General features: G+C 53.2%; 1 protein-coding gene across 5 annotated transcripts in view; it reads left to right on the top strand.

Moving 5' to 3' along the window:
• The first annotated feature begins 546 nt into the window (after positions 1-546).
• Positions 547-23645, top strand: part of BMP7 (bone morphogenetic protein 7) — a 108443-nt gene continuing 85344 nt past the window's right edge. For 3 of the 5 annotated variants that reach the window (XR_014831822.1, XM_021077320.2, XM_005673044.4), the window contains exon 1: positions 547-1514. Coding sequence is in view for 4 of the 5 variants with exons in the window: in XM_021077320.2 (XP_020932979.1) it covers positions 1097-1514 (418 nt within the window). In the remaining variant the exon portion in view is untranslated. 5 annotated transcript variants of the gene reach the window in all.

Genomic DNA, 23645 nt, shown 5'->3' with positions numbered 1-23645 from the left:
ATCTACCTTGGTCTGGGAGGAAGTGGCACTTGAGTGGCACCGGGAGTTGAAGGGTTGTTCAGATGGTGGGGTGGGGAGGGATGCATAGTGGGGAGGGAGTTCCAGGCAGAAGGACTGGCAAGTGCAAAGACAAGCTGGCAACGAGTTCGGGGAGGGACCAGCGTGGCTGGAGTAAAAAGGGGGCAAGGGGCAAGAGGGTATCAGGTGCCACCTCCTCCGGATGCCTTCTCTTTTTCCTGCTCCCGCCACACTCCCCCAGCTTGTTCTACCGCAGCCCCAATCCCAGGGTCCCGCTCAGGCCTCCTTTCCGACCGGGACTGCGAGTCCGGAGAATGCAGGGCCGGCTCGGATTCCTCTCTCCGCATCCCCGCAGCGCCCAGACCGGCGCTGGGCACCCTGTGGGCACTTGGTAAATATTTGTAGAGCGCTCCAGAAGGAATGAATGAATCCATTGGGCGCAGCTGGGGGGAGGGCGGGGCTGAGGGCAGGTGGGAGGCCGCCGGCGCGGGAGGGGCCCTTGGAAGCCCGTCCTCCTCCTCCCCCTCCCTTCTCCCAGGCCCCAGCGCGTACCATTCTGGGGCTCCCGAGGCGGCCTCTCGTGCGATCAAGGGCGCGCAGGGTTGGGAGGGCGAGCTGGGGCCCCTACTCTGGGCTCCGGAGTTCGGAAGAGGGTGGGTGGCCGCCGCCCCAGAGCAAAAGCGCTAGAGGAACCGGAGGAAGGAGCGCTCGCTCGCCGGCCGCCTTTCTGCCTCCCCGGCGCTCGCTCTCCCGGCTCCTAGGTTTGCTGGCTGCTCCTCCCACCCGCGCCCGCCTCCTTGCTCGCTCCCTCGCTCGCTCGAGCGGGTTTCCAAGCCCGGCGGTGCGCCCGGGCGAGTGCGGGGCGAGGGGCCCCGGGGCCAGCGCTGAGCCGGGGGCGGGGGTCCGGGCAGAGCGCAGCCGGCCGGGGAGGGGCCATGTCCGGCGCGGGCGCCGCAGGGCCCGTCTGCAGCAAGTGACCGAGCGGCTTGGACGGCCGCTTGCCCCCCTCCGCCACCTGGGGCGGCGCGGGCCCCGGTGCCGGGTGCCGGGAGCCCGGGTCGCGCGTAGAGCCGGCGCGATGCACGTGCGCTCGCTGCGCGCCGCGGCGCCCCACAGCTTCGTGGCGCTCTGGGCGCCCCTGTTCCTGCTGCGCTCCGCGCTGGCCGACTTCAGCCTGGACAACGAGGTGCACTCGAGCTTCATCCACCGGCGCCTCCGCAGCCAGGAGCGGCGGGAGATGCAGCGCGAGATCCTCTCCATCTTGGGCTTGCCCCATCGCCCGCGTCCCCACCTCCAGGGCAAGCACAACTCGGCGCCCATGTTCATGCTGGACCTGTACAATGCCATGGCGGTGGAGGAGGGCGGCGGGCCCGACGGCCAGGGCTTCTCCTACCCCTACAAGGCCGTCTTCAGTACCCAAGGCCCCCCTCTGGCCAGCCTGCAGGATAGCCACTTCCTCACCGACGCCGACATGGTCATGAGCTTCGTCAACCTCGGTGAGTGAAGGCAGGAGGGAGGGGGTGCGCATCTAGGTTAGCAGTCGCTTTGGGACAGGGAGGGGGCCGCTTCTCACATCCCACCCGCCCATCTTTCCACTCCCAGCCGTTTGCAAAACGCAGTGCCTGGCCGAAGGTCTCCCCCCTCCCCAACCCCCGGTCCTAGTGGACCCCAAGCTGTGCGCGCCCCAGGTAGGGGGACCTGGGCTCGTCTGGCTTGTGGGAGTGTGTGTGTAGGGGGGGTGGGGGGAGTAAGGACGGGTCCGAAGCCCTCTCCCGGTTAAGTTGGCGGTCGCACCTCTGGGGCAGGAGGCGCCCGGCGGGCCGCGGCTCAGTTCAAAGCGCGGGGCCCGGTCATGTGAGCTGTGCCGGGCGGCTCGGCCCGCGCTACCTGGATTTAAAGGGCCCTGCATCGGGACGCTGCCTTCCCGCCCTTTTTGCGCCCCTCTCAGCCCTGCCTGGCCCTGGCATCGCGGGCGTCGCGCTCCTTTCCCCGCCCTGGCAAGCCCTACCTGTCCCTTCGCGATGCGCCCGCCTTAGCGTGCTGCGCGCCCCGAGCGCCCCGGGGCCCCTTTCCTGACTTCTGAGCGCCCCCCTCGCTCTCAGCTCTCCTGCCTGGAGCTGGAGAAAAGCGTTGCCATTGCGACCTTTCTATTTTAAATATTTAATGATAGGTCGCGGGCGGGCAGAATCCATTTTCAGCGTTTATCACGTGTGGCGCGCAAACCACGGCTTTTGGCGATTGGGTGGCGAGGAATCTCCGAGCAGACGCCGCCGGGGGTGGCTGGGAGACCCAGCTTCCCACTGGAGTCGCGACCGCCCCGGGGACGGGAGGCTGGTGCTTCGGCAAGAGCGCGGTGCCCCCCCTCCATCTGTGCCCGCACATTCACCAGACTTGCTCAAACTAACCCCCGGTAGCGCGCTGTAGGGCTGATGATCAAATATTTGGTTTCTGAGATAACATGCCCCGATAACGCTGTTTCCTGAGCCGCTTTCATTCTACATGTGTAACTTACTGCGAAAATACGAAGTCAGAACTGCAAACTCACGCCCACCCGCGCTGTGTCAACAGGGAAATAATGATCCCGAAGCCCCCCGCAGGGCCCCCGGGGCGTGGATGGAGGGCCCAGGGACGCTCGGATCAGCCTTAATGCTTCCCTCGCCAGATAAGGTCCCCTCGTTCCCAGGACGCCATTGTCTGCCCTGAATAATAGCCCCAAATCAAATAGAGAGTTTCAGCGAGCAAGGGGTGGGAGGTTTAGATGCCAAAATGACTTCAAGAAAGTTTTAAATTATACTAGGCAGCCTGTTAGAATGAGGCAGCTCCATATGTCCCGGTTTAGAACAATCTCCAAGATGTATGAGGTGGAAAAAAGCAAGGTGCAGATCAGTGAAGTTACCTATACGCTTGTATATCATCCCTTCCCGCTGGAAGAAGACGGTGAACTGGAAAGAGGTTGGACTGGGGCGGGTGGGGGGGGGGCGTGTTTAGCAAAACTGGGCGGGAGGAGGGCCTTTAGGGATTGGGACTGGGGCTTGATTTTTTCAATGTCTGTGTGGTTTTGTTTTTTCAATGTGTATTTATTACCCTATACCAGAAACTAAAGAAAATTCCAAATGCATACATGTTAATGAATTAATTACAGCAGAGCTCTGCAATCATCCTGAAGCCAGAGATTAAACATGGACCTTTCCCTGACTGGGGATTTATGGTGTCGTCTGTTCTCTTGGGTACCTGGGACTCTGGGTGAATGCCACAGGTCCCAGTGGCAGCCTTCAGAGCCTGGCTGAGGTCATTAAAAAGGTATTTGCAAGCGCTGGCTTCTGTGCTCTGCACACCCCGTTCAAAAAGCACCTTGGTGCTTATGGACCAGCAGTGTGGCCAGACCCAGGCTTCTCCCATGCCAGACACGCACGAGGTTGCCAACTGCTTGCCTCTGGGAAACTTGGGGCAGGGCTGTCTGTCCCCCCCTTGGTGGCGCGAGCAAGCTGGGACTTGTTTGGGAAGGAAGGCCACAGCTGGGTGGTTTTCCTCCCCTGGCTGTACACACACCTTTCAACCCGTTAGTCCCAGTTCTTTCATCTTGAAAGGACAAAGACCGGCTTGTCTGAGCCTCTTAATCAGTCGGGCCGGCTTTGGGCTTTGTATGACAGTCCTGACTTTCTCAGCTCTTGCTTTCTGAACATCACTCCAAATTAGATGGCAGAGTGGCTTTTAAGAGAGTGCCCTGACCTTGTTTTCTTTCTTTCTTGGTCCCTAAACTCGAGGTAATTAGTTGGGTGAAGACCTGGACCGCGGTTGGGCAAGACTCTTGCTGGACATGCTTCTAATGCCTGTAATTTCTGCTCAGCGGCCGCGTGGGAGGGGACCGCCTGCCCCTCCCATTCTGTGGGGTTCCGGATCTCTCCACAGCAGAGGCTGGGGTAGCAGTGGTGCAGAAGGGGGGTGTAGGCGACCTGGGAGCTGAGAAAGAGCACAGTTTTTCCTTGGATGACAGGTCCCATTGGCCTGCAACATACAAAGGTTTCTAAAGGTGGATTTCGTCTGACTTTCCCCAGACTGAGAAAATGTCCTGGGTTCCTATGCAGCCATGACTTGTTCTCATGCAGGGGACGTGGGGGGGCTGGTGACAGAGATCTCGAAGGGAGGCTGACCTCCCCCACGGCCCCCCAGCCGGCCCCCTCCTTCCTTCCCCCGCATCCCCCTGCTCTCCTGCAGGGCTTCGGCCTGAATTCTGAAGGCTTTTGCAGACCTGGTGCCTGTATTCTTCCTGCTGTCTGCAGCCAAACTGGTTTTTGTCCCTATAAGTCGTTCTCTTCAGCATTCAAGTTTTTTTTTTTTTTGCCAGGCTGAGCAGGATCTAAACTAGCGAGAGAGCAGAGGAGAATTTATGACAAAACCAGGTGCTGAGAATGAGGACCTCAGACCGCACCTCATGACAAAGACCAGCCTGTACCATAAAGCCCGCGTGATGCTCGCTGTGCCGCCAGGGGAGACTCACATCTTCCCCGCCTGGGCCCCTTAAGTTCAATGGCGAGATTTGTAAACTGGTTTGGATTAACAAGCCCCCAACTCCTCTGCGTAGACTTAATTTTGGAATTCAAAACAGGCTACCCTCTCTTAAATTGTCCCTGGGCCATGTGAGTGCTGCAGACTGAATCGGGCCATCGCCACTCCCCACCCCCACCCCACCCCGTTCTTTCTTTGGAGACATCCAGCAGTTCCTTTCGGGAGCTTCTAAAGAAGCTTGGCTGGCACTGGGGGGGTGGGGGGGTGATGCACGTTTATCTCTGGTCCAGGTTATAAAGGACCCAAGTGTGTTTCATCTCCAAAGCTAAATTAAAAAAAGAGAAAGTTGGAAACCTATCATTATTGGGCTCAGCGTATAAAAGTGGCTTTTGTTAATGTAGCCGAAGAGCAGAGAGAAGGCTGTTCCGTTTTACTTTTATTTTATACCATCTGGCGATCCTTTTTGTTGACAAGTGTTTGGCATTAAGATCTCTCCTTTTGCCCCTCAGAACAGGCCCTACCACTGTAGAGTATTAGAAAAAGATTCTGTTACAGTTTAAAAATTTCCTTCAGGGAGTGCTGGCCGAGGGAGCCCCGGGCTGCAGGCGTTCGCAGCTGTAACCTGGCTTGTGTTAAAATTTGGAAGGGGCTGCTCCACATTCCAGCACTCGAGCGCGGCCCTCACTGGTAAGCAGCCAGAGGTTAATATAGATGTCACACAGCCTTCCCCTCTCTCTCTCTCTCTCTCTCTCTCTCTCTTTCTCTCTCTCTCGTTCTGCAGAGTGCCTTCGCCATAGGAGTGCACCAACAGCTGTGTTTTTAGTAACCCTTTCAAAATCGCTTCTTTTAAACCTCATTTTCCTGCTTATATAAATCAAAGATCTTCTCCCCCTCTTCCCAAGCATATATGTGACCCAGATTTGAACTTTTTTGATCTTCTCTGTTCGCCGTCTGGAATCAGAGCAGGTTAAGGCCGAGCCCTGGGTGTCAGCGTGCGTGGCTCTTTTTGGGTCTCCTTCCAGGGTCGTCCCTCGGCGGCTGCCGGGTGGCCCGCCGAAGGGGTCAGGGAGGAGGCCTGGGGAGAGAGAGAGAGCGGGGATTCTCTGGAGGAAGCGGCTTTGGAGGTGCAGCCCTGCGAGCGTGGAGTAGTGCATCAGGCCTCTGCCTGATAAACACAGCTGGCCCGCGGTCCCCTGACCACCGGCGTGCCTGCGACGTGAGCGAATATCACATGTCAGCCGAGCTCAGAGGCGAGGGACGACTTCGTTCCAGGGAGAGCCTCATCTAGGTTGATTGATCACCCCATCACTTTAATATCTTTTTTCCCCTGTTGGGTAAGGTCATATTTGGCCCATTGCATGAACCAGCGTGTCCTAACCCTCCCCTAGTCTCCACCCTTCCCTCCCTGCCCATCTCTGTCACCAGCTGATGTTTTGAATGGAGAGCCTTTGCACCACCTGGCTGGCCACGTCCGTTCTTTTTCCATCCCCCTGCGGACCTAGCTGGGGGCTGTCGGCGCGGCCGTTTTCTGGCGGGTCCCTGCAGTGCTTCGCCTTAATGCACTCTGGCAGTGTCACTGGGGTTAGGGCACAGGCAGGGATGTGTGGGACCTGTCGTATTATTGTCAGAAGGAATGCACGGATTAGCCTTTAAAACGTGGTGGTGGGAGAGCGCTGCAGCTGTGTACACTTATTATAAAAGATTTAAGTCCCACTGGTAAAATCAATATATTGAATTGCAGGACCCTCTGCTTTTAATTAGTTTAAATCAAATGCGCCAGTGCCATTTTGCCTCCTCGCGCCTTCATGGGGCGAGGAAATACCAATATTTACACAGAAACTGTTAATTTGTGGTGAAAATGATAACACATTTAGCTTTGCACACCCAAATTGCTCCGACTTGATGGATCCCAGATCAACGTGGAGTTGAGGGGTGACGTCACCTGGGCGAGGCAGCAGGGCGGCGACATCCACGGGGCTTTTTGCCTGGACTCAGGATGTGGCCGCAGGTGCCTGTACCTGTGAGTGCAGCGGGAGAAGATGCTGGTCTTTCAGGAAACTGGCCGAGCCTGCCTTTGCAAGCGAGGTATGTTGCGATTCACCCCCCCCCCCCGTCATCTCAAATCATTTTTCTGAAACATTCCTGCAAAATTGGGAAGCGAAGCGGCAGTTGCCTTTTTGGTTGTTTTGAGTCTGTTCTCCCGGCACGCTGGGTCCTTTGTGCTGGGCAGCTCAAGGCACAGTGCTTTATTTATTCCAGAGCTTCAGATGCTTTTCTTTCCAAGTCCTGAAACAGTTTATAGAGGAAGGGGGGGGGTGCTTTCACTGCAAATGATCCCGTGTACAACCACAGCGATTATGTGAACCGTTCGGTATTAGCTGTGTGTTCAGCTGCAATTGAATTCTGGGTTTTGCAGCAAATGGCATTTGACAAATAATATTTGACAAAAATGTGACTTGGTATTTCTTAATATGGAACAGATATTTCTCAGCTAACCTTCCTCCGTGAAAAACTGCTCGAACCCGATGTGAAATGGCAATGCCGACGAATGCCAGGGCTGCCGCTCTGCTCCCCCCCCACCACCCCAAAGTGGAGTGTTTATGATTTGGGGGGATATTAGCAGTGCATGAAGCTTGACACTTACTTATGTGAAACTCAGAGTAGCATGTGTGATGCTGTCCTTTCAACATTCGTGTCGGGAGGCATTGCTGGGAGCCGAGAAAAGCCTTTGCTGATCCGCGTGGAGTGGATTGAATTAATGACAACTCCGAAAGCACCAGTTTTAGGGTAATTGCTTTATTGTTTTGGAGCCAGGGTGCTTATAATCCGGTTCCTGTACAAACATGTTTAACGTGTGTTAATGCATTTGCAAACCAGAGCCTCTCAGCACAACCCTGCTTTTCATTAATTGATGTCGGTAGCATGGTACAGTATTTCAAAGAGCTGGCCAAGTATAAACTGTGTTTCCAATTTCCTTCCTTTCCTGTGTTTGGAATGCCAATGTTAATTTGTTCCCATGCAGGAGCAGGGGCTGCCAACTGCGGCTTTCTATAAAGGGCTTCACGGTGAAGGCTTCCAGCCCTCGCTGATGCTTGGGGCTGCCTGGCCAAGTTTCCTGACACTTTGCAGCTAATTCTGGGTGATATATGGAGTGGGGGGTTGGGGGGCTTCACGGCTGTGTAACGGAAGTTCGCGGTGACAACAGAGGGTGTGACTTGGCAAGGGAGACCGGAACGGCATCCACACTGATTCTCTTTAGACACAGCTTAAACCCATGTGTCTGAATCTACTGTGGTTGCCTATGAGCTGTGTGACCTTGAGCAAGTTACTTGACATCTCTGAGATTGTCTCCTCATCTTATAAAGCTGGGTAATCATCGCCTCCTCCACAGACCCCCACGAAGACAAACCATCTCTCGCGTGTGCGGAGTCGGGCACGTAGTTAGTGCACCGGAAACGGTAACTCTTGTTTTTATTTTGGTGGCCAGATCACCATTCACGTCAGTATAAGAGTCTACATTTCAGTGTTTAAGTCCGTGATCTCAGAGGCTGGGATTAAGCCACCCGTGTTATTTTAGGGATGTGAAGAGAGTTGCCCACCAAGGTGTGTATATCTTCGTATATGTAATACCGCCCCCCCCGACACTTGCATTTTCCTCCTCTTTCAGATCAGTGAAATCTGAGCACACCAAACTTACTTGAGCACAAGTGGAGTCTCCTGCTGGCTTTCTCTCAATTTTAGCATCTACGGCTCCTTGAAACTGTACCGCAGGAAAATGAATCCTTGAATGAGGGCTGTACAGGAACGCTCTCCTCACTATCTTCGCCACTTTTCTCTAAATCAAAAATCATTCCAAAATAAGAAGTTCGAATTTGGAAAAACTCGCAATGCTGATGTATTTCTTCCCACCCCTTCCTGGAAGGTGGTCAAAGTACAAATTGTCTTTCCCCCGGAGGGAGTGACGAGCCCCAGGCATTCATTAACAGAACAGCACCCTCGTTTTATGGGAGCAGGTGCAAGGCTGCCCCTCACCCCCGCTGCCTCACCTGGGCGGGGCTACCACGAAGCCTTTAGAAGCCTCTGGAGACCAGAGGACACAAGAGAAGGTCTCCAGGGCCTAGACGAGAGGTGGGCTTTCTCTCCCGGGCTTCCCATGAATTCTCTTGAGCTCTCTCTATCCCATTTGAACATTTGAAAACTCCGCCTTAGCGACGCTTAAGGGTTCCCCCCCCCCATCTTTGCCATCTTTATCTCCCCAGAATAGCTTTCAAGTTTCAATCTTTTGTTGTCTGGCTTAATTAAATTTGGCTGTGAATAGAAAACTTGCATTGTTTCCAAAATCAAGGACTTGCCTGTCTTTAAACATTGGAGGGAGGCCTGTGCCGTCTTGTAATGCCGGCCTCTCTCTTGCTTTCATGTCGTTTGGGGGAAAAAAAAAGAATCTGAGCACTTAGCGTGACAGTCGGCCCAGCATGGTCCCAGGGTTCAGCCATGCGCTCAAAGGCAGGTCGTCCTGTGGTTTCGATGACTCGTGTTTGGGCCTTTGATAAAGGACTCTCTTCCTGCTGGTTCTCTCAGACATTCTCACTGCTGCGCCCCCGCACTGCCCCGCAGGCCCCGCGTGGCGTGGGAGCTGCGCAGATGCCGGCAGCTCGCACACCTGAGAGAGGTGACAGTGTTCCAAGGCAGCACCTTCTGAGGGGTTTTCACGGTTTCTTTTCCGGCTGCCCCCTCGGCATATGGACGTTTCCCGGCCAGGGATCGAATCTCAGGCGCAGCTGCGACCTCCGCCTCAGCCGCGGCAATGCGGATCCTTAACCCACAGGGCCCCACTGGTGACTGAACCAGTACCACTCTGGATCCTTAACCCACGGCACTGCAGCAGGAGCTCCTCCTGAGTGTTAAGTTTAACGTTGCATCCCTAGTAATACATTTTTGAGTACGGCCTAAATAGAAATAAACCATAGAGTTACCATCCTGGCGCGGTGGAAATGAATCCAAGGCTAGGAACCATGAGGTTGTGAGTTTGATCCCTGGCCTCACTCAGTGGGTTAAGGATCTGGCCGTGCCGTGAGCTGTGGTTTAGGTCGCCGATGAGGCTCGGATCCCGCGTTGCTGTGGCTGTGGTGCAGGCCAATAGCTATAGCTCCCATTGGACCCCTCGTCTGGGAACCTCCATATGCCACAGGTTCGGACCTAAAAAGCTAAATAAATAAATAAATAAATAAAAATTAAGAATCGTTGCAATTCTCGCTTAAAATAAATTAAAAAAAAAAAAAGAAATCATGTAACTACTCCTGTTTTAGCATGACGTGTACCTTATAAGACCAGGACTAAAATAGGGATTTAAGTAGGAGGCACTAAAGATAGAAAAATACAAAACTCTAGGATTCATTAATACACATCGTAACTAATGTGTTATTAGGAATTAATGCCAAGAATAGTTTTAATTCATTAGCAAGACAAATTAAATGTTGCTATCACTGAAGTTTTCAATGTGATGGAATCTGATCTTTCAAAAGTCATGGCTCAACAATTTGGGATCAGTGAGCTAAAGGTCTGGGCTGAAACTGATTATTTTGATCCTTCAACCAGTCAGCATCAGCAGAGTTCACCAGGAGCTTTGGAAGAACCTGAAATCTTGGTCAGCCCAAGACCACAGGGCTCTGTTGTTCTCTTGTTATGGCTGCACGGTGGGTTGGCACGGGCTCTGCCCACTGGGCAGGTGAGAAGATGCTCAGATCTCCAGGCTGATGGAACTGCCACCCTCTCAAATGTCACCAATTACTGTCCCACAGGGAAAGATAATGTGACTTGTTCTTGGGCTTTTCATTTTTCCAGCTGGAAGTGACACAGGCGCTTCTGCCCACGTTTCATTGGTCAAAGCCAGTCACATGATCAGACCCTGGTGGCAGGAGATTTTAGCTCCACCCCGAGTTTGGAAAGGGGAGCACCAGAAAGAACCTGGGAAATGGCATTAGTGGTGACCACACTATCTAGGTGAAGGCTCTCTCACAAGGCAACACGATGGCCAGGGAGCAAGTGAATTGTTGGCTGCGTTACTGAAATAAGATCTGTATTTTCTCAGTCTCATTCACCAATTATGCGGAGATTTTCATCGAAGCTCAGCTGGTGAATTCCCATCCTCCCTGCCCTCCGTCAGTTCTTGACACTTGATTGTGATTATGGCGTTTCCTGCCCTGTACCCCAGTGGATCTCTCTTGCCTCCCCCGAGCGTATGCACCCGAATTTGGAGACCAGTGTTTCTAGAAGCTTCCTGATCACTGAGGTATTCTCGTGGTTCAACAAGAATAACCACTTCTCTCCGTTCCCACTTGTAAAATGACTCGCCTCTTTAGGACTTGTCTTTCAGCAAAAGCAAGCTTCAGCTGCACTCCGGGTCACTACCTGACCTGGTCTGGCTCAAGAGGCGCTTGCCCTGGGTTGGTCTTTGTCTGGGCCGTGCTGGTGACCGCCTTGGCACGAAGTCTTGCTTTGTGTTCCAGGGGTTGGGAGGCAGTTCCTAGCCCAGGCGGGATCTTGCAGGGTTGAGTCTAGAAACTGAATTCGGAGACCCCTTCGTTATCTAAATGCATCGCTGAAATAAGTCACAGTGATAACGTGGGAAGGCTGAGATCTTTCTGTAGCAGTAATGGATTTATAACAGCCTTCCTTATCAGGTTCCTTATTTAATTTTCTCCAGTTCTGCAAAGCAAGTCACATCATTCCCATTTTAAGGAGAAACTGAAGGTGCCTGAACTTGCAGCAGAGCGAGGAAGTGGTAGAGTCAGCATTTGAATTCGGCTCCGCCTGAATGTAACCCCCTTCACTCCTAACTCCCCGCCCTGTGTAGGTGTGTGACTGGGGGAGAGAGGGCGCAAGCGCAGGCGTGCTGAGACCCCCAGGCAGCCTCCAAGCCCCTGACCTTGCGTGGTGGTTCTGGGCTCTGAAAGGGAGGATGAAGATAAGCAGCACACACCTCGCCCTCATTGTCCACTCCGCTTACAGTTACCCCTCTCCTCCGTCTCTGTGGCTGAGAAGTGACTGTTTGGGCAGGGGGCCCCGAGTGCCCAAGTCCTGGGGCTCTTCCGTGGCCCGCGCCCCCCCCCAAACCTCCTTGATGGGGAAATTCCAGAAGCAGCTGGAGACTGCCATGTTAATAACAATATCTCAGGACACCGCGTGGGAAAGGTCAGAGAGATGGTTTTTTGCTGTATGTACCAGAATATGTTGCATATTGTTTAAATCACCAACAGTCTAAATGCCTGTGAGCAGGGGGTTGGAGAAGGAAATTTGTAATACATTTCTTTGCAAGTGCGTAATAGACCAGAAGGGAAGGCAAGGGCTGCTTATGTATCATCACCGTAGACGCCAAACAGAATGTCAGGGGCGGGGGGGGGGGGGGAGGCTGCTTGTGGCAGAAGCAGTCGTCATTGGGTCAGGACCCACACGAGCACCAAATGACCGTATTTCTCTAGGGGACTTGTACCTGCGTGGTAACACTGTGGGAACAGGGACAGCAGGACACATGCCAGCCGCCTTTGGGAAGGCAGAGACGGGATGGGATCGGGGAGGAATTTTAAATAAACTCCAGCTCTTCCGGTCAAGTTTCCTTTATTTTATTTTATTTTATTTTATTTTAGGGCTGCACCTGCAGCATATGGACGTTCCCAGGCCAGGGGTCAAATTGGAGCTGCAGCTGCCGGCCTACACCACAGCCACAGCAACGCCAGATCCAAGCCGAGTCTGCGAGCTATGCTACTGCTCATGGCAAAGGATCCTTGAACCCAGAGCAAGGTCAGGGATGGAACCCACATCCTCGTGGATGCTAGTCGGGTTTGTAACCCGCCGAACAACGGGACCGCCTCTTTTATCTTAATAATTGGAAACCATTCGGAGGTGCAGTGTGGGATCATGGATTGGCTCTTGGAATAGAACAAGGACACTCGTGGCGGAAAAAAAGATCTGGAGTTCGGTCGGTAGGCGCACATCAATGTTAAATTCTTAGTTTGGACAAGGGTGCCACCCTGGCAGGAGACGCGAGCTGTGCGGCAAGCTGCGTGAGGGTGCCCGGGAACTTTATACTAACTTTGCAACTTTTCTGTAACTCGAAAGGTACCCTAAGATAAGAAGGTTGTTGGAGGAGAAAAAGGAAGCAAGCTTGATACTAATACCTACAAATTCTTCGCTGGGAGTCCTTGGATGTCAGTTACACAGTTTTCCTCTGTGATTAATTTTCTTCCAGCCCCCGTGACCCAGAACCCCTCCTGCTGGGCCCGGGAGGGTCTTGGTTGGGAGGTCAGCCCTGAGGTGGCTCTTGCTGGTGTGGCCGAGAGCCCGTGTCCTGGAGTCCGTTCCGGGAATCGCGCCCCCGAGGCCAATAAGGCATCAATCTGCAGACCCGTGAACACGCCGGGGCCTCAGCCAGCAACCCAAAGCCCCGCGTGGCCGTGTCCCGAGACCCTTAAAACCCTCTCCGCCTCTGCTCACGAGATGCCCCGCGTGAAGCAGTCCTTCGTTTATAAGCAAAACAGAGGGGGCGGGGGTCCTTTGAGGGCTTTCCGTTTTCCTCTTGGCCTGAACTTTGTGAGATGCGCCCCCACCCCCCTCATCCGACTCCTTCTCAGGTTCCGTTTTCTGACCGACCTGACCCACGTTTGTTGGGAGCGAAGCCCTTCAAAATGGCAGTGGGGCCTCAGAACCTTCCAGGGCTAGTAAATGTTTATAGGGTGGAGGCCCTGGTTGGTCGTTTCCTTTAGGAGGAAACCGCAAATGAAGCGACTTTGCCTTTTACCTCCTCAAACCCTGAGCTCCTAATTGTCTCAATATCCTGCGCTGGGGGCGGGGATGGGGAACACGGGGTCCGGAAGTCGCTGGGTCCCCTGTGCCTCCAACAACCTCCGAACTTGGAAGTGCCCTTCTGTGGTGGCTTAGAGCCAGGTGTCCCGGCCTTGGCACTGCTGACACTTTCGGCCAAATTGTCCCCTATCGTGGGGACAGTGAACGGCAAGCATCCCTGAGCTGGGCATACTGGCTGCTGGGAGACATCCACCAGGTCTCTGGCCATCACCAGATGTGCTCTGGGGGACAGAACTGTCCCCGGTTGAGAACCACTGGTTTAGGGTAACTTGGCTCACACCTGGAAATTGATTTGGGAACCTTTGCTTCGAAGCCATCGGCCCACGGCGGCGCGTGGGCAAAGCACCGTTTCCAGACTGCCGGATTGTTTTCGGGTTGGAAGGAAGACAGCTTGCAATCAGAACGCGAGCCCTCTCCTGGGAACGTGGCTCCGCCTGGGTTTGAAAGGCCCTGGAGACGGAAATGGAGGTCACATCTCTAAAGAGCCAGTGTCCTTCTGAGAACCAAAATGCTTTTACAGCACTTTTGCCCGACGGTCCTAAACAGTGATTAAATACACACTTAGAACCGGTCTCTCTTTTATACCCTCCCCCTAAGGCCCCTCGGGGGAAATAGGCAAACCTCTCTCTTACCTCGGTCCCCTCCAGCAGGTCCCCTGCTGCGGGCAGGGCTGCTGAGCGGGAAGCTGTGCTTTTCATCTCTCACGACGGTTCTGAGCAGGGCCACCCGCTGGTTTTTGTACAGCCCTTGAGCAAGAATGGTTTATATATATATATATATTTTAAAAGGTGATACATGATCAAAAGAAGACGACTATTCCATGATGTGCAAGATGAAATTCAGACTCCAGTGTCTATAAAGCTTTATTGGAACCCGTTTTGTTTGTGTCTTGTCTGTGGCCACTTTCCCGCTACATGGACAGAGGTGAGTGGCAGCAGCAGAGCCTAGGGTATTTATCACCCGGCCTGTTAGCGAAACTTGATGATTCCTGCTTTAGCTGTCTGCACCCTCTACCTGGGCACGGGGAAACAGTAAAAAGCCTGAGTTTTGTCTGCCCCTTTGTCCTCTGCAGACATCCAGTGACACAGACACCCCATCTCTTCCTGGATGTCACAGGGGCTCCTCCAAGTTTGAACAGACTCTGATTTTTTTTTTTTTTGTCTTTTATCTTTTTTAGGGCTGCACCCTTGGCATATGGAGGTTCCCAGGCTAGGGGTCTAATCAGAGCTGTAGCTGCCAGCCACAGCCACAGCCACAGCAACGCCAGATCCTTAACCCACTGTGAGTCGAACCTTCAACCTCATGGTTCCTAGTTGGATTCATTTCCGCTGCACCACAATGGGAACTCCGTGAACAGACTCTGATTTAAACAGCTTTCTCCTCTGTAAACTTCCCGGCGTCTTTCATGTGGGCATGCACCGTGAATTCCTACCAAGGGGGTCAAGTATACTGCACAGCTTTTCCTGCATTCACTTCATCCCAGCAGCCCTGTCCCATGTTATGTTTAAAAAAAAAAAAAATCTAAAACGTGTCAGGTAGTAGTTAAGACTGGCTCTGGGATAGGACATGAGTCTAAATCCCACCTCTACTCTTTAGCTCTGCGACCTTGGGCAAGTCATTGAATGCCAGGTTCATGTTGGCACCTGCCTCTTGGGCTGCTGTTTGGATCCGTCCCCTTTGCAGCCTCAGGAGGAGGAGAGCACGGTGTCCACGTGGCAGCAGATACCCAGGAATGTCAGCAGCTGGCAGCGATGCTGTCACTTGTCCGGCTGAAGCTGGGACAGCTCTGGAGCCAGCCCACCTTGCATGCCCTAAGTGCAGCTCCCCTGGGCATAGTGGGCAGTGGGATGCTTCCAGCTTCCGGGAACAGGAGCAGTGCGTGCCCGTGTCCCAGGGACTGAGCCCTGTGGGATTTGGGTCAGGGTCTTCCTTGGCCGGGGTACCCTGTGATGAGGCAGAAGCTGGTCTCTGTTGACTGAGCACGAGGCAAACCAGGAATCTGGTTTTCTTATTACAAATCCTGTTATACTAGAAACTTGCTTCTTGCTGATTGTAATCTGTATTTATCTATGCGGAGTTTTAGGGAAACACGGAACCACCGGGACAGGCTCTCTGCATGCTCGCCAGCCTAGGGCACAAACAGCCCCTCAGGTTTCAATCTTTGACTAGGGGCTGGCCTACTCTTAAAAAAAAAAAAAAAAAAAAAAAAAAAAGAATAAATCAGAGTTCCTATTATGGCTCAGTGGGTTAAGAACTCAGTATAGTGTCCATGAGGATGCCGGTTCGATTCCTGGCCTCACTTAGGGGGTTGAGGATCTGGCGTTGCCTCAGGCTGCAGCGTAGGTCTCAGATGAGGCTCGGATCCCATGTTGCTGTGGCTGTGGTGCAGGCTGGCAGCTGTAGCTCTGATGCGACCCCTAGCCTGGGAACCTCCATGTGCTGCAGGTGTGGCCCTAAAAAGAAAAAAAAAATAGCAAAACAAAATAAAAGTAAATAAGTAAAAAACCCACAGTAAAATAGTACCTTTTCTCTTTCTCTTTTTTCCCCTGAACGCTGTTTATGGCCGCTTTAGTGGGGTGGCATTTCCCTAGAGCCCCGCTTTTTGATATGGGCAGCTGGCGCTCCTCCATGTGCAATGAGGACCCACTCAGGCCTGGCGTTCATCCACTGGTTGCTTTTTATGTGTGAGGAGGCTGCGGCTCAGGGGACAGCGGCTCTGTCTGGCTTTGAGTCCTGGGTCACTGGTGCGTGACCTCATGCAAGTGCCTGAGGCGTCCAAGTGCTCTGGGCGCCAGTTTCCTAGCTTGGGCTCCAGTGACAAAATGCCATTGCCTGAGCAGCTGAAACATCAGACATTTGCTTGCCACCGTTTCGGAGGCTGGGAGTGGAGATCAAGTCTGTTCTGTTCTCTCTCCGGCTTGCAGACGCTGCTCCTTGCTCGCTGTGTTCTCACATGGCCCGGAGATAGGGGCTCTGGTCTCTTGCTCTTCTCAGAAGGGTGCCAGTCCCATCATGGGGCTCCCCCTTCGTGACCTCGTCTAGACCCGATCACCTCCCAAAGACCCCCACCGCCTAGTACCAGCATGTTGGAGGTTGGGTTCAACCCATGGGTTTGGGGGCACGGGCCATAGTTCATAGCCGTTTCCCTCTAATAAGAGGTGGGATTCAGGGCAGCTGCTCAGGGCAGCTGGGATTACGTGAGATGATGGCAGTGACTGCTCCTGGGACTGCCTTTGAAGCCCAGTCTGGCTGCAGGTCTTCTAGGTCCTTCTGTGGACCTGGTGATGGCCTGATGTCCTGACTAGTCCTCACTGGGGATGTCTGTAAGTTCCTCCCCAAGTCCACCTTGGGTCCTCACATTTAAGTCTGTGCATTTTCCTAAGCAGCTTCATATTTGAAAAATCATGCTTATTTATTCAACACCCATTTTAGATTTTGCCGAGGCCCCGGGGATTTTTTAAAACGTGAGATGCTGCATTTGCCTCTTGGTGGGGGCCAGCTGAAGGCAGTGGGTCAGATAGAAGTTGAGCAGAGAGAACATTATTACCCTTGAGGAGTTCACACTGTGGCACAGTGAGTTGAGGATCCGATGTTGTCTCTGAGGTGGCAGGGGTTTGATCCCAGGCCTGGCACAGTGAGTTAAGGGTCTGGCATTGCATAGGTCACAGCTGCAGCTCCGATTTGATCCCTGGCCTAGGAACTTCATATGCTGTGAGTAGGGCTGAAAAAGAAAAAAAGAAAAAAGAGAGAGAGAGAGAAAATTACCCTCGAGATCCTCTAAGAAGGTGCTGTGTTGGAGATAGACACACTCTGTCTCTGTATGTCAAGTCCCTACTGATATACGTGGCATGGCATGACATGACGTGACATGTCTCTGCGTGTCACGTCTCCCAGCATTGAGGTGGGGCCTACCTCTTCTGGGGTTCATAGCATGAAACTGGGCTTAAGTGTGGTGCCATATGGTACCGAAATACTTGCTGTTACTAGCAGCGCCCTCATGAACAGGAGGTGATGCAAGACATATGCCCCCAAAGACTGCACCGTGCTTCTGCAGAGAGGAATCATGTCTCCTTTAGGACTTGTTCTAAGTCTCAGTGCCCTTGCCTCACAGTGGCTTTAAGCATTAAAACCTGTCATTGTCTCCTACAACAGCAAGTCTTCAGAGAAGTGATTCCAAGTTTGGGGTGGCAGCTCAGGTTTATATATCATCCAGGGATCCATGAGCCTTCCACCTTGCCTTCACTATCCTCAAAGTCCTTATGCCTTTTACCTCATGGTTCCAAGGTGGCTGCTGCAGCCCTAGCCATCACATACAATCTCATGCAATCTCACGTTCAAGGCAAGAGAAAGAGGAAGGGTCCAAAGAGCTCTCCTTGCTTGCCTGTCTCCTGGCTTCCTAGGAGTTCCTAGAAGAGTTCTTTGTAACTCTCTTGGCCCAACCTGGTTTATAAGGTCAGATCTAGCTGCAAAGAAGGATGGAAGGTAGGAAAGTGGCTTCTGACCCACACGGGAGGAGGGTAAAAGTGGGGAAGGAACACGCATTGGAAGTGTCACTGGGTAGCCACGTTCAAATGCTCTAAGTTGTTTCTCTCACCCTCTTTGTTGTTGATGTCTATGTGGTGTATAGTTAGATTTACACGAGTTGTTTGGCTCCACTATGCACAGATAAACAGGGGCCCCAAGTGAGTTTCCAGAGTCTCCAAATAGTAGTGTGTTGCAGTGCACATATGCACAAAGGAGGTTGTGTGTTGGCATCCATTCAGCCAGACCCTCTGCAGCCCTTGGAGAGACTTTAGCTTTGCTTTAAAGTCAAACCTGTGAGTAGGTACACCTCTAGCCCTGACTTTGAAGACTTCACGAGATTCCAGCCAATAGCCAGTTGTTCACTGAGAACAATCTTTATCATCCTCTCCTTGACAAGTGTCAAAAGTTCTTGAAAAGGACCCAAGAAAAGTCAGCATCACTGTCCCTGGAAGGAAGCTGAGGCCAGGCTGTGTCTGGGTCTGAGTTCTGCTCTTGGAACAGGTGCCCCTGTTTTCCTCTGGGAAGAGGATGAACAGATGGAGATGCTCAAGGCATTTTAAGAATCTCTGTCATTGTTTGCTAGCCAGGGGTGGAGAGCTGCTTGGAGGGAAGACCTGCCCATCCTGGGAGAGCCTTGTTTGTACCTTGAAAGCCTGGAAGAGGGTTCTGGGCACATGGGTTGCTTCTGCTTGTTTCCAAGAGAGGCTGATAGGAGGGCCTGGTTGTATCCTCAGGCCCATTGGTTGGACAAGACGATCAGAGGACAAGGAGATAGAGGGTGTTTTCAGGCATCGTTTGTGGGCGGAGTGTGTTTGGTGTGTGACAGAATTACATGAAACAGAATTCTTTGGTTGCAGGCAAATATATATTCAGACCAGTTTAAGGAAGTCAGTGCATCCCCAAGCCTTGAGAAAGCGACTAGAAGGTCCTTAGGCAATCCGGGGGTTATTCTTTCTGTGTTTCTCATCTCTTCCACCGAACAGGTTCCCTCTTAGCCCTCTGTCTCACTGGATTCCTCTGCTACCCTTCCTATGGGGAGAAAGGGGGCCGCCCACGGCAACTTGCAGTTGCGGCTCTCTGCTAGGCACATGCTTGCCTTAGCAGCTTCCCGAGCAGGTTAGAATGGCCACGGGCTGCTGTTCTAACCCGTGCGACACAAGAGGAAATCTGCTGGAGTAGAAACGAGTGGGAGGTGGTTCTGAAAAATACTTTGCTTCCTGATGAGCGACGGATGAACAAACGGGACACTCGTATCCTTTCTTACCTTGAATGTGCTTCTGTGAAGTTTGCATGAGATATCTGGAACTATGGCAGCCGTCTTGTGACCCTTAGGCGATAACGCCTCATGGTCAAAAGTCAGTATGCAGCCAATGGCAGAGCAAAAAGACAGAAGAAACCTGAAGTCTTGATGACATGGTTGAGCTACTGCACCCACCTAAAACTCCTGAGGAGGGACTCTTAGGCAGCTTGAATTACATGTTCCCTCATGAATCAGTTGAGTCTAGAAGGCAGATGATGCTACATGAATAAGGTTCCTGGGCGTCGGCCTTTGGCTGCTTGTGGCTGGTTGGGGGATCAGGGTGTGTGTATTATTTGATTACAGCTGTGTTCACCACGAGAATAACTTTAGTAGCTAACATCTGTCAAGGGCTTACTGTGTGCCACGCACCCTCTCTCCTCTTTACCTGCATTACTTGCTGTGTTTTCATTAACAGCCATTCCGGGTGGGGCTATTGTCAGCCTCCCTGTTTTAAAGACTGGAAAACTGAGCACAGAGAAGTAAGTTGCTGGCCCAGAGCACATGGCCAGGAAGCGTATTTGAATCTGGAAGTCCAGTTACTGAGCTCTCCCTCTTAAACTTGATCCAGAACTGGTCCTCAGGCTTGAAGGATGGATTGGGAGCAGGTTCTTAAACTGCGTTGCTCGTGGGAGGGTCCTAGGTCAGGGCAGTCGGATGCCACGTCAATATTTCTCACGTATATGCTTTTGGCGTAATATCCCCCGTCTTTGATTATCAGGACTTCAGAAACTCAGCTGTATTAAAACTGATAACGGTGTCAGTAGCTTTTCCCCAAAGAGCAAGTATGAAATTGATCGCACTTCTCACAATAGGCGTCATGATAGCAGATGCTTCTTGAGTCGAACTGGAGATGGATACCGCCGGCCAGTGCGGCCTGGCAGCAAAGCTGTTTACTGAAGTGCAGTGTGGGCGCAGGACAGGGCACACATCTAGAACAGTTAGGGATTTTCACAAGGTGGACACAGACCAAGAAGAGAACGTGACCAGCTGCCCGAAGTCCCCCAGGAGCCCTCTCTCCAGGGCCACCGCTGACCTGTCTTCTAACGCCTGTCTTTTACGCTCATCGGTTTAAACCCATCCATTTAATTGCCGGCGTGGTCTCTGAAACCTCTGTCCTTCGTTTCTGTCGATTCGGGCAGGTGACCCCATTTAGAACCGTGGCACATGAACCGGAGACTCACTTTGGAAATCTCTGGGCATCTCCGCCCGTTACCTTCAACAGAGCATCTAAAACATAATCTTAAAACCATTCTCTCTTTTTTTTTTTTTTGTCTTTTTGCTATTTCTTGGGCCGCTCCCGTGGCATATGGAGGTTCCCAGGCTAGGGGTCGAATTGGAGCTGTAGCCACCGGCCTACGCCAGAGCCACAGCAACGCGAGATCCGAGCTGAGTCTGCAACCTACACCACAGCTCACGGCAACGCCGGATCATTAACCCACTGAGCAAGGGCAGGGATCGAACCCGCAACCTCATGGTTCCTAGTCAGATTCATTAACCACTGCGCCACGACGGGAACTCCAAAACCATTCTTTGGTTTGATCCCGGATTCTCCTTCACTTACTAGAAATGGGTTCAAGGGGCAACAACAGTTGTAAGGATATTTTGATGGCGCAGCTTGGGAAGTTGAGTTCGGTTTGTTCAAACGTGAGCATGACGTGAGCGAGGGTCTTGAAGGAGGCTGGTTTCCACCAAACTCCCCCCGGCCCACTGCCCCTGGCGCGGCTTCTGAACATCCCTTTACTGTCCTGTTTGTAGAAATGGATGCTGACGCCTCTGCGACAAGTGCTTTCCTCAAGTACGGGGTTTTAGAGCAGACTCTTACTTTGAAAGGGAGATGGGAGCCCAGCATGAAGGAAACGCAGAACAATCTCTTTCTTAGCTGCACCTGCACTGCTCGGGCCTAATGAGTTTAGGGTGATGGAACCCAGACCCCAGGAAGGATTATAAATTCTCATTTGATTTGATTTGCTTCTAAAATACCTTAAACCAGCTGTGCCTGCCCAGCTGACCCAGGAGGCTCTGGCTGCTTTGGGGGAAGGTCTGGCAGGCACCCCCCTGGCCTGGGGAAGCAGGTACAGGCTGCCTCGCTCTTCGCCCCACCCCTGGCCTCTCCTGGGCCTGCTCTGGTCTGGCCCGTGTCCTTGCCACCCCCAGGACTGTTAACCTCTCTGTCTTGAATTTGCACAATGGTCCTGTAACCGGGGGCTTTTTAATGTCCCTGTTTTATAGAAGGCAAAGTGGAGTCTCCCAGAGAGGAGGGTTAACTTGTCCTTTTTTTTTTTTTTTTTTGGTCTTTTTAGGGCTGCACCCGCCACATATGGAGGTCCCCAGGCTAGGGGTCGAATCAGAGCTACAGCTACCGGCCTACGCCGCAGTCACAGCCATGCCAGATCCAAGCCCTGTCTGTGACCTACACCACAGCTCACGGCAACACCAGATCCTTAACCCACTGAGTGAGGCCAGAGAATGAACCCGTGCCCTCATGGATACTAGTTGGGTTCATAACCCGCTAAGCCACAAGGGGAACTCAGGGTTAACTCGTCCTGAGTCACTGCTGATGGACCATTGGCAGAATCCCAACCCCCTACTGCTTCTTGGGCTGAGGGGGGCCGGGAGGGGATTTCTGCCCTCCTAAGGGAGCTTTGTGAGCAGAGTTCCCAAAGCTGGTTCCCTGAGACACTCAAGAACCTGCCATGTGCCAGGCAAGTCAATATTGTGGATGGAACAATGGAGAAAGACCAAAGAATCATTGCTGTCATCGTTGAGGACTTTCCCACGCGCCAGGGACTCCGCAGATGGTGTCTGGTCTGGGCGGTTCTCAAAGGGGACCCCAGACCTGCAGCATCAGCGTCTCCCGAGAACCTTTTAGAAATGCAAGTTCTTGGCCCACACCCCGGATCTCCGGGGAGTCGGCCCGCGGTCTGTGTTTTGACAGGCTCCCCAGTGATTCTGAGCATGCCGAAGCTTGAGGATCCCGGCCTGTTTTAATCCTACACCAACCCATTGAAGTCGGGGCCATTCTCATTATCCCCCCATCTGACAGAGGAGGACGAACTTGCCCAAGAGCCTGAGGGTCTCAGGGCCGGGACTCACCCCAGCCGAGCTCCACGTGGGAACCTCACGTGCTGTGCCCTCTAGGTCTCACTCTCTTGGAGTCCAACCTTGAAGAGAAGACAGTTAATAACAGGTCAACGGTCCCATCAATCAAACACTCGGAGCGGTTAAGTTCTCGGAAGGAACTGAGTGGGGTGAGCGCGGAGCGGGTGTTTAGGGAGCACGAGCAGCCCAGCTCAGCCCCAGGGAAGGGGTCTCGGTACCAGCGCCGGGTGGGGGGCGGGGGCTGGAGCAAATCCCTCCCCTGCCCCTGAGCTTGATGTGTGTGATGCCGCTTGATGTGTGTGATGCCGCCTGATGTCACTCGCCTAGTGACAAGCTCCCAGGTGGCCCTGGGACCCGAGTGGAAGTCGTCATTGTGTAGAATTCCAGTTCACTGGCACGTCCATCATCAGCAGGGGTAGAAGGATGGCGGCTTTCTGTGGCGCATCCCAATGAGGGTGAAATGGACCTCAGGTTACTCATCCCTTCCTTTGTTAGAGTGGGAAGAACTGAGGCCCCGTGGGCTTGGGGTCCGTGCCCAGCAGACGAGAGCCCAGGTGGGGCCAAACCCGAGGTTTCCTGACTCTCGCGAGGCTCGTGTGTCTGTTAGCTCTGAGATCCCCAACTTGGCATGGCTGGCAGTTGGGGCTGAGCCATCCCCTATGGCCGGGGTGCTGTCCAGGGCATCGCAGCGTGTTTAGCAGCATCCCTGGCCTTCACTCACTAGACGCCAGCACCTCATGCTCCTAGTTGTGACAAACAAAAGAGTCCACTCATTGCCCAGAGTCCCCTGGGGGCAGGGGGCCAGACTCGCCGGTTGAGAATCACTAGTTGAGCTGAAAATAGCAACGCGCTTCCATTCTCTGCCCTCATTTTCAATTATTCAAGGATGGAGTAGGGCCCCAGAGATCCCTGGGGGCTGTGTCCCCCTCCCCCGGGAGATAGGGTACCCATGGGTAAGGGGTGTCTGCCTCGGTTCATGGCAGAAAGATCCATAGAAACTTGCAGCCCGTTTTTCTTTTCCGCTCTACCAGCGTCTGGGCTTTTCAGGCAAACAACTGGCTTCAGCCCTAGAGATAATTAAACCCATCTTTTCTCCCTCTCCCCACCCCATCCCCTAAACCCTTTGGTCCATTCAATTCACAATGATAACATTGTTAGAGCAACGGCACACATGTTGACACCGAAGTGTTTAATCTTGCGGTACAGTAATCTCCCCGCCCCACCCCCACCCCACATCTGCACGGCTGCGGGGCCTGTGACAAAAAGCCTGGCCGCCCCGCGTCTCTGGGCGCGCCCCCCTGCATCTAACAAGGAGGCAGTGTCTCCGAAGACCCTCTTG

Source organism: Sus scrofa, chromosome 17, assembly GCF_054392235.1.
Source record: "Sus scrofa isolate SSC_HxYL_T2T_F1_AM1 chromosome 17, Sscrofa_HxYL_maternal_Yorkshire_Landrace_v2.0, whole genome shotgun sequence".
In the NCBI taxonomy this organism is placed as follows: domain Eukaryota; kingdom Metazoa; phylum Chordata; class Mammalia; order Artiodactyla; family Suidae; genus Sus; species Sus scrofa.
This window is presented reverse-complemented; position numbering and strand designations above follow the sequence as displayed.